Source organism: Colobus angolensis, unplaced genomic scaffold (genome assembly GCF_000951035.1).
Source record: "Colobus angolensis palliatus isolate OR3802 unplaced genomic scaffold, Cang.pa_1.0 Scaffold34, whole genome shotgun sequence".
NCBI lineage: Eukaryota > Metazoa > Chordata > Mammalia > Primates > Cercopithecidae > Colobus > Colobus angolensis.
In genome coordinates this window covers 3974562-3984819 of record NW_012116710.1, presented here as the reverse complement: position 1 = coordinate 3984819, position 10258 = coordinate 3974562, and the positions used below count along the sequence as shown (strand labels likewise).

General features: G+C 43.1%; 1 protein-coding gene across 1 annotated transcript in view; it reads right to left on the bottom strand.

The window, feature by feature from the left end:
* Positions 1-5816: 5816 nt before the first annotated feature.
* The window catches only part of ZNF383 (zinc finger protein 383), a 19017-nt gene continuing 14575 nt past the window's right edge, over positions 5817-10258 (bottom strand). The window contains exon 5 of the mRNA XM_011952347.1: positions 5817-7270. Within this exon, the coding sequence (XP_011807737.1) occupies positions 6075-7270 (1196 nt within the window). The 3' untranslated portion in view covers positions 5817-6074. The remainder of the gene's footprint in view (positions 7271-10258) is intronic.

Sequence of the window (10258 nt, the reverse complement as noted above, 5' to 3'; positions counted from 1 at the left end):
TAGGAGTTTGAGACCAGCCTAGGCAACATAGTGAAACCCCATCTGTACAAAAAATACAAAAATTAGCTGGGTATGGTGGCATGCACCTGTAATCCCAGGTCCTTGGGACGCCAAAGTGGGAGAATCGTTTGAGCCCAACAGGCGGACTTTGCAGTTAGCCGAGATCATGCCACTGTACTCTAGCCTGGGTGACACAGCGAGACTCCATCTCACACACAGAGTCAAAAAACAAGTGATGCTGGTGAGGCTGTGGAGAAAAGAGATGCTTATACACTGTTGGTGAGAGCGTAAAATAGTCCAGCCAGTGTGAAAAGCAGCCTGGAGATTTCTCAAAGAACTTAAAACAGAGCTACCATTTGACCCAGTAATCCCATTACTGTGATCTACCCAAACGAAAAGAAATCATTCTGCCAAAAAGACAAATGCACTTGTATGTTTATCGCAGCAGTCTTCACAATAGCAATGATATGGAATCAACCCAGGTGCCCATTAATGGTAGACTGGATAAAGAAAACGTGGTACATGAAGCTCATCCAACCCACGCCCCATAGGCTGCACGTGGCCCAGGACAGCTTTGAATGCAGCCCCGCAATCCACCCTCATCCAAAATGCACAGCAAGGATTGGACATGTTGGCTATGTTTTAAAGACCCTTCAAGTAGGAAGTTAAGGGTATAAATGAATGAACAGTGATACTGCAGCAGATATGATAATAGTCCAAGTTTATTTATAAAATATATCCCATTCTGTCAAATACTGCTAAAAAAAAGAAGGGTTCATCTAGAAGATGTTGAGGTTAGATCACACATTTTCATTGACAGAACTTCAGTTATTTGAACTTTAGCAATCCTATGTGAATTATATTGTATTGTATTCCAAAAATCCCATGCTATCCACATCTATTTGGTTCCTGAGTTTACTAGGAAATACTATGTTATCTAAATCAACTTGATTTTTAAGTTTCAGAAAGTAGAAAGTTTATCAGAATTGGTTTTTCCTAAATTCATAATGTGACAAATATTTATTTTCAATGGGTTACTAGATTTGATTTGCTAATTTATAATGCTGTATTTTCATAACTGTTTCTGGACAAATTGTTTTGGGTTCTTCTATAGGTTTTAACATCAGGATTATGACAAATTCATAAAAATAGATAATTTGCTATCTCAGCCTATGTCCTGAAAGAGTTTCCCAAGACATTTCATAAATTTCACTAATAAAAATCACTACCTTGGTGTCTTTTTTAGTGTAGGAATTTGACATTTAAAATATATTTTAAGAAAAATTTTATTTATTTTTGAGACAGGGTTTCACTCTCGTTGCCCAGGCTGGAGTGCAGTGGCGCGATCCCTGTTCACCGCAATCTCCACCTCCCGGGTTCAAGCCTTTCTCCTGCCTCAGCCTCCCGAGTAGCCAGGATTACAGGCATGAGCCACCACACCCAGCTAATTTTTTGTATTTTTGTAGAGATGGGGTTTCTCCATGTTGGTCAGGCTGGTCTCAAATCCCCGACCTCAGGTGATCTGCCCGCCTCGGCCTCACAAAATGCTGGGATTACATGCGTGAGCCACTGTGCCTGGCCGGTCTTATTTTTTAAGTAAGTTTATTCTGGAGAGAGGTCTATTAAGATTTTACACCTCCAGTTAATTCTGATGTCATCAACTTACTAAAAATCACAGACGTTTTCCAGATATATTATAAAAATGTCTATAATACCAACTTTTAAGTTTGTTGTTTTCAATTTTTTTTTTTTTTTGGTAGAGATGAGGGGAGGGGGTCTCACTATGTTACCTAGACTGGTCTTGAACTCCTGGCCTCAAGCCATTCTCCTACCTCAGCCTCCCAAAGTGGTGGAATTACAGGCATGAGCCACTGCACCCAGCCTTAAGTTTTTAAATTGAGATCAAATTCACACAGCATAATATTCACCCTTTTAAAGTGTATAGTTGAGTGACCTGTAGTATATAAACAAAATTGTACAATCTTCACCCATTCCACATTTTCATTACCCCAAATGATACAGCTCTTTTAAGTTTAAATATATAGTCATTTCAATTTCTCATATACAATATTGTTTGTCATTCTTATTTCACCTCTGGAATCACTAAAGTTTGTCTCCTTTTTATTCTCTTTCATCAAATATCAAATTTTGGATTTAGATCCAGTTTTTTTCTTTCAATTATTTCTGCCTTTTAAAATAATTCTACCTCCTTCCTCCCACAATTCATTTCAGCTTGTTTTAGTTCCTTGGGTTCTATATTTTATTTATTCTTCCTAGAATACAATATATGCATGAACATTAGGTTATAAAACTTCCAATACAACTTTTACTGCCACTCGCAGGTTTTTCAATTGTTTTCATTTTCATGTACACTTAAATAATGTATATATTAGGGATTTATTCCTTAATCCATGTTAATTAAGAGGGAATATTGAATTAATAATCAGATATTTGATGGCTATCCTATTGTACTGCTTCTTCTGGTCAAATAATGTGGCTAGTATGTTTTCTGCGTTTTGGGGGGAATATTAGAAAAAATGTTATAGGCCGGGCGTGGTGGCTCAAGCCTGTAATCCCAGCACTTTGGGAGGCCGAGACGGGCGGATCACGAGGTCAGGAGATCGAGACCATCCTGGCTAACACGGTGAAACCCGGTCTCTACTAAAAATACAAAAACTAGCCGGGCGAGGTGGCGGGTGCCTGTAGTCCCAGCTACTCGGGAGGCTGAGGCAGGAGAATGGTGTAAACCCAGGAGGCGGAGCTTGCAGTGAGCTGAGATCCGGCCACTGCACTCCAGTCTGGGCAACAGAGCGACACTCTGTCTCAAAAAAAAAAAAAAAAAAAAAGAAAAAATGTTATAATCTCTTCCTGCTTTTTTGACAGCTGTGCTTTCTACTACTCATCATATTTACAGGGTTTCAGATTGGTATGCTTTTATTTATGTATTTTGAGACACAGTCTCGCTCGGTTACCCAGTCTGGAGTGTGCAGTGGCACGATCTCAGCTCACTGTAACCTCTACCTACCAAGTTCGAGCAATCCTCCCACCTCAGCCTGCTAAGCAGCTAGGATTACAGGTGTGCAACACCATGCCTGGCTAATTTTTTTTTGTATTTTTAGTAGAGACGGGGTTTCACCATGTTGGCCAGGCTGGTCTCGAACTCCTGACCTCAAGTGATCCAGCCACCTTGGCCTCCCAAAGTGCTAGGATTACAGGTGTGAGCCACCATGCCCGGCCTCAGACTGGTATTCTTTATGTAGCATAAAAGATGAAGTCTGAGCAAAAACTTTGTACACATACTTTTTCTCTTCCATTTAAAATTCCATGCTAAATAATAATGATGGCAAAAGTCTTCGTTATACTCATTACAAGTGTTTCTCTTTTTCCACCATGAATTATAAATTTCCCAAAGGTAAACAACATGGTTAAAATCCTTTCCATAAATCCTAATGAACATACTTATGATAATGAATATATCACTGATAATAGTGGAAAACTTTTACTAAACCTATATTATGTGATAACAGTTTGAGGTACTTTACATTTATTAATTCATTGACTCTTCACAGCAATCCAATACATACAGCCTGATTATATATACCTAGACATAATTTTTTAAAACACCACTAACGGCCAGGTGCAGTGGCTCACACCTGTAATCCCAGCACTTTGGGAAGCCAAGGCGGGAGGATCATGAGGTCAGGAGTTCCAGAGCAGCCTGGTCAATATGGTGAAACCCTGTCTCTACTAATAATACAAAAATTAGCTGGGCATGGTGGCGCATGCCTGTAATCCCAGCTACTCGGGAGGCCGAGGCAGAAGACTCACTTGAACTCGGGAGGCAGAGGTTGCATTGAGCCGAGACTGCGCCACTGCCCTCCAGCCTGAGCAACAGAATGAGACTCGGTCTCAAAAAAACAAAAAAAAGAGAAGAAAAAAAACAACAAAAAAAATTAATACCTGGATTGATGAACAACACTTTCATAACAGTGTTACTTTCTAGTATGGCATTGGGATTAGGATTGATGTAAAGGAACAAAACAAGCTCACAAGGAGAAAATGTGGATAATTTTAGCAATTAAAATAAATGTTTTAAAAGTAAAAATGAGGCCGGGCGCGGTGGCTCAAGCCTGTAATCCCAGCACTTTGGGAGGCCGAGACGGGCGGATCACGAGGTCAGGAGATCGAGATCATCCTGGCTAACACGGTGAAACCCCGTCTCTACTAAAAATACACAAAATATTAGCCGGGCGAGGTAGCGGGCGCCTATAGTCCCAGCTACTCGGGAGGCTGAGGCAGGAGAATGGTGTGAACCTGGGAGGTGGAGCTTGCAGTGAGGTGAGATCCGGCCACTACACTCCAGCCTGGGCGACAGAGCTAGACTCCGTCTCAAAAAAAAAAAAAAAGTAAAAATGAGCATCCAATGAGGTCAGCGTTTTTTCCTTTTTTTTTTTTTTGAGACAGAATCTCACTCTGTCCTCCAGGCTGGAGTGCAGAGGCACCATCTCAGCTCACTGCAACCTCTGCCTCCCAGGTTCGAGCGATTCTCCTGTCTCAGCCTCCCAGGTAGCTGAGATTACAGGCGCGTGCCACCACGCCCAGCTAATTTTTTGTATTTTTAGTAGAGACGGGGTTTCACTGTGTTAGCCAGGATGGCCTCAATCTTCAGACCTTGTGATCTGCCCACCTCTGCCTTCCAAAGTGCTGGGATTACAGGCATGAGCCACTGCGCCCAGCCAAGCTCAGCTTTTATAGCTGCAAAAATTCAGAGGCAACCATAATGGGAATAGTCATTTTAAAGTCATTAAATATGACATGAAAATAATAAAAATCTATATTTACTGAAATGGCACTTATGAAATCTTTGGCATGATAAAAGCAGTGAAAGGTACGGCATGCATATCATAATTACACCTCCTTAAAAAAGCACAGCATAGCATGATTTTCTCTAGCAAACTGAGAGTAGCCATCTATAAGTATGATTACAATTAAGTTTGGCTTTTTAGCAAATTTTTGTTTTGTGATTTTGGCTTGACAATTAAAAATGTAAATTTGTAAAATAAAAAGGCTGGCCGCAGTGGCTCACGCCTGTAATCCCAGCAATTTGGAGGCCGAGGCGGGTGGATCACCTGAGGTCGGGAGATGGAGACCATCCCGGCTAACATGGTGAAACCCTGTCTCTACTAAAAATACAAAAAATTAGCTGGGTGTTGTGACACATGCCTGTAATCCCAACTACCTGAAAGGCTGAGGCAGAAGAATTGCTTGAACCTGGGAGGCAAAGGTTGTGATGAGCCGAGATTGCACCATTGCACTCCAGCCTAGGCAACAAGAGCGAAACTCCGTCTCAATAAAAAAGGAATAAAGCCGGGTGCAATTGCTTATGCCTATAATCCCAGCACTTTGGGAAGCCAAGGCAGGTGGATCACCTGAGGTCAGGAGTTCGAGACTATCCTGACCAACATGGAGAAACCCCATCTCTACTAAAAATACAAAATTAGCAGGACATGATGGCACACGCCTGTGAGCCCAGCTACTCAGGAGGTTGAGGCAGGAGAATTCCTTGAAGCCGGGAGGCGGAGGTTGTAGCAAGCCAAGATTGCACCACTGTACTCCAGCCTGGGCAACAGAGTGAAACTCCGTCTCAAAAAATACACATAATAAAAATAAAATAAAACAAAAAGATTAACACCGACTTCAAAAAGTTAAACCTCCACAAGGAATTAAAAAATATTAAAGGTCACACAATTCAAATGGTGTGATACTGGTGCAAACACAAATACACAGATCAGAAAAGATTGCCCTAAAAACACAAGCAAATATAAACAAGAGTATAATGTGTCACCAAGAAAGTAGAACAAAACAATGAACCAAAGAATTACAGAACAGCTGGCATTGGTATGTGACTGGAGAGAGGGAATGTCAATTTAGACTCCGAATTTATAACCTGGAGTGAAATACATTTGGATACAAAATTTAAACACAAAGTTTTAAAAAAACTGTGGAAGAGGGTAACTATCAGACATGATTTTTGGTTTAAAAAATGAGGAAGGTGACAGGGGCTTTCATTTTTATTATTCATTAGTATGAATTCCCTGATGACGAATGAGATCCGAGCCACTACTAAATGCCTTCCCACATTCCTTACAGTTATAGGGCTTTTCACCAGTGTGAATTCTCAGATGTCGAGTAAGGTTTGAACATTTATTAAAGGCCTTTCCGCATTCATTACATTCATATGGTTTTTCATCCGTATGAATTCTCTGATGCTGGAAAAGTTGTGAGTTCTGAGTAAAGGCCTTCCCACATTCAAGACATTCAAAGGGTTTCTCACCAGCGTGAATTCTCTGATGTTGACGAAGCTGTGAGCTCTGAGTAAAAGCCTTTCCGCATTCCTTACAATCATAGGGTTTCTCACCAGTGTGAATTCTCTGATGATTAGTAAGTGCTGAGCCACTACTAAAGGCTTTGCCACACTCCTTGCACTCATAGGGTTTCTCACCAGTATGAATTCTCTGATGTTGAACAAGCTTTGAGCTCTGGGTAAAGGCTTTGCCACATTCCTTACATTCATAGGGTTTCTCACCTGTATGAATTCGCACATGCTGAAAAAGTTGTGAGCTCTTAGTAAAGGCTTTCCCACATACCTTACATGCATAAGGCTTTTCACCGGTGTGAATTCGCTGATGGTCAATAAGATTTGAGCAATAACTAAAGGCCTTCCCACATTCCTTACACTCATAGGGTTTCTTACCGGTATGGATTCTCTGATGTTGAGAAAGGTATGAGCTACAACTGAAGGCCTTTCCACACTCCTTACATTCAAAGGGTTTTTCGCCAGTATGAATTTTCAGATGCCGAGTAACATGTGAACCACAACTAAAGAATTTCCCACACTCTTTACATTCATAAGATTTTTCACCAATATGAATTCTCTGATGTTGAATAAATTGTGAGTTCTGACTAAAGGCCTTTCCACATTTCTTACATTCAAAGGGTCTGTCTTCATTATTCATTATTTGCTGGAGAGTAAGGAATGTCTGTTGAATAAATGTGGGCATGTATTCAGGAGTGAATATTTCTTGACTGAAATGCCCATTTGGATATCCCAGTTGTTTTGCAAGGTGGCTTCTATATTCCAAAACATCTCCAAAACTGGAGTACTCAAGGCCATGCTTTGTAAGTCCCATTATCTCCCTCTGGCATAATTCTATTTCATAAACTTCCTTCTTTAGAGATAATAACTTGGTTTCACACATTGATTCCAGATCTGAAAGAAAATAAAATGGTAAATGTTTTTTCCTATTTGTGAAAAGTTAAACTTTTATAATAGAAATGGAAAAATTAAAGAATAGTATCTACTAGGAAATGACACAGGGTTCACAAGGATATCTGTGTTATCTGGAAAAATGGACAAGAAAGACAAAGAAATTAGTAAGATAATGCAGGAAGCAGGGAAGGTAACTATGCAAATAAGTTACTATAATGATACTCAAATATGGATGTGGATCAGAATCACCTGGAAAGGCTGGTAAATATACAATGGTTGGGCTATTTTCCATATTAAAACATGACTAGCCATATATATAATATATGATATACAGATATCCATATAAGTATGCATGTGTGTATGTAAGTGTATCATACAATATATGTAACATGAAGTGGGTCATTTTCTAGCCTCCATTAAAGGTCTCCTGAGAGAAATAAATGTGTATGGGGAAGATTCCTTGGCTCTCAGGTATAATAAAGCCACACACTGAGCTTCAAAAACACCTGGAATTTCCTGACAGGAGGTCTTTGTTATGCTAATAAGGTAGTTCATGGTGGGACCTTAGAAAGCTTCAGGGTGGGGTCTGATTACCAGAAACACTAGCTTGTGATTAGAAGGTTGGGATTTTCAGCTGCCTAATCTCTGAGGAGAGAGAGGCTAGAGATTGAGTGGCCAGGGATTTAATCAATTGTGCCTGTGTAATAAAACCTCAAAAAAAAAGGCTGAGCAGTAAACTCGGTGGAGCTTTCTGGTTGGTAAACACATTGATGTGATAGGAGCAGGACAAACTGACTCCAAAGGGAGAAGGCATGGAAACTCTGTCCAGTTCCAGACCTTGCTCAAACATGTATCCTTTATAATAAAATCGTAGCTTTAAATACAGAGCTTTCCTGATTTCTATGAGTCACTCTAACAAATTATTGATCCTGAGACCTTGGAAACCCCTTAATTTATTGCTGTTAGCTGGCTGACCTGCAGATGGTCCAGGGACTCCCAAGACTTGCAGCTGGCATCTGAAGTGAGGACAGTACTACGGAAGACTATGAGGGCTGCACATTCTGAATAGCGTCAGAGGTGAACTGCAGTATACCCAGTTGGGGCGGAAACAGAATAAGCTCTTTGTTTAGACGAACGGAGGCAGGATGGCGCACTTCTGGGTTCTTCACCACCAACTTTTCCCGCGCGCACGAAAATGCAGCCAGCGCCCAGGAAGGGTGCAGACCAACCGGGCACGTGCCAGGTGACGTCAATCCGAAGAGACCAAGATTTACCTGGTCGCACCTGTGGAATGCCCCCCGACACAGCCATGCCCCGCCTATTGCCCTCCCACTCCTAGAAAAGCTGCTCCCGGCCAGCGCACCCCGCGGACTTCCCAGCCCCCTCCTGTCGGGATGTCGGGACTGTATTAGGAACTCCGTCCGAGAGCTTCACCAGGTGACTCTCTTGGCCTCCTTTGCCGGAGGCTGACAGACCTCTCCCTACCCACCTTCTTCCCTTGAAGCTAGGTGACCAAAAATAAATTTGCAGTTTTGCTCCTACCCTTGCCTACCTGCTGGTTCTTTTGTACGTGCTCTGGTGGTCTTAGAAAAACAAATCAGTTGGTGCCGAAGACCCGGGAGGAGACCCCTCCTCAGGCCTCTAAGGGTTGAGGAACCTCCTCCTGCTCCCACACTGCGGACGGACCAGGACCTGAGACCCGCTTCCCTCACTCTCCTGGTCTCTCTGGGGTAAGTGCCCTTGTCTCCTCTTTACCTCCCTCGGCCAAAAATCCTGCGCAGGTCTGAGGCCCACTTTTGAGCCACCAAGTGGCTCGGGAGACCCGTTCAGGACGGAGACGTCCGCCTGAAGGTAATCTCCACTTTGGCTCCATGAGCCTCCAGTCTGTCTCTGCTGGTTCCAAAGGACGCTTTGAAGCCAGGCAGAGATCCACTTCTATTTCCGTTGTGTCCACTGTGTAAGTAAAGAGGAAACAAATGGGAAACCCCCAGTCCAAATTTCCAAAGAGCACCCCCTTAGGGTGCCTCCTAGCCAATTTAAAAACCTTACAGCTCAAACAAGACCTTAGGAGGAAGCGGTTAATTTTCCTTTCCACTGTGGCGTGATCGACCTCAGCAATTTCTGCCAGAGGCTAGGCAAGTGGTCCGAAATTAATTACATACAAGGCTTTTGGGCCTTACGCTCTCGTCCTTATACTCCTCCTTCTCTCCCCACTCTCCCCACCCCCTCCCTTCCTGCCCATATTCCTCCTCTTTGCTGCTCATCGACTGGTAGCCCGCTCCTAGCAGCAGCTTTACAGCCCAGTCGTAACCCCAGGCCAGAGAGCACACACCCCACAGACTCCAAGGCTGCAAAAGGAGCCTGCTGTAAGTGCGGCAAGGCAGGACACTATGCCAACAGGTTTCCGCAAGGTCCCTGAGCCCCAACGCAGCCTTGCTATAAGTGCAAGGCATCAGGACATTGGGCCAGTGAATGTCCTAACCCTCATCCACCAGCAACCCCCTGCCCTGCTTGCCAGCAGGGAGGACACTGGAAGTCTGATTGCCCCACCCTGAGAACAGGTGCCGCGTCTCCACGTGACCCCCTTTCCCAGGATCCCGGGAGCTCCTTCCAGCTCCTACATCTGGACGATGATAACTGAAGGTGCCGAGACTCGGGGACCCCCATCACCCTCGCCGAGCCGCGGGTAACTCTCCTGGTAGCGGGTAAGACAATTAATTTTTTAATCGACAGCGAGGCTACCTATTCTGTTTTGCCATCCTTCTCTGGACCTAGCCTTCCATCTCTGTAGTAGGAGTAAGCGGAAAGCCATCCACTCCATGAAAAACTCCACTCCTTAATTGCTGCCTGGCCAACAACTACTTTACGCACTCGTTCCTCATTCCCAGCTAAAAAGGGCCCCTACCGAAAGCAATCAGTGGAAATCAGTTTGGCTTCCCCCTACACTCCCCTCAAACTTACTAAATTTTCTTAACTATCTCATACTCC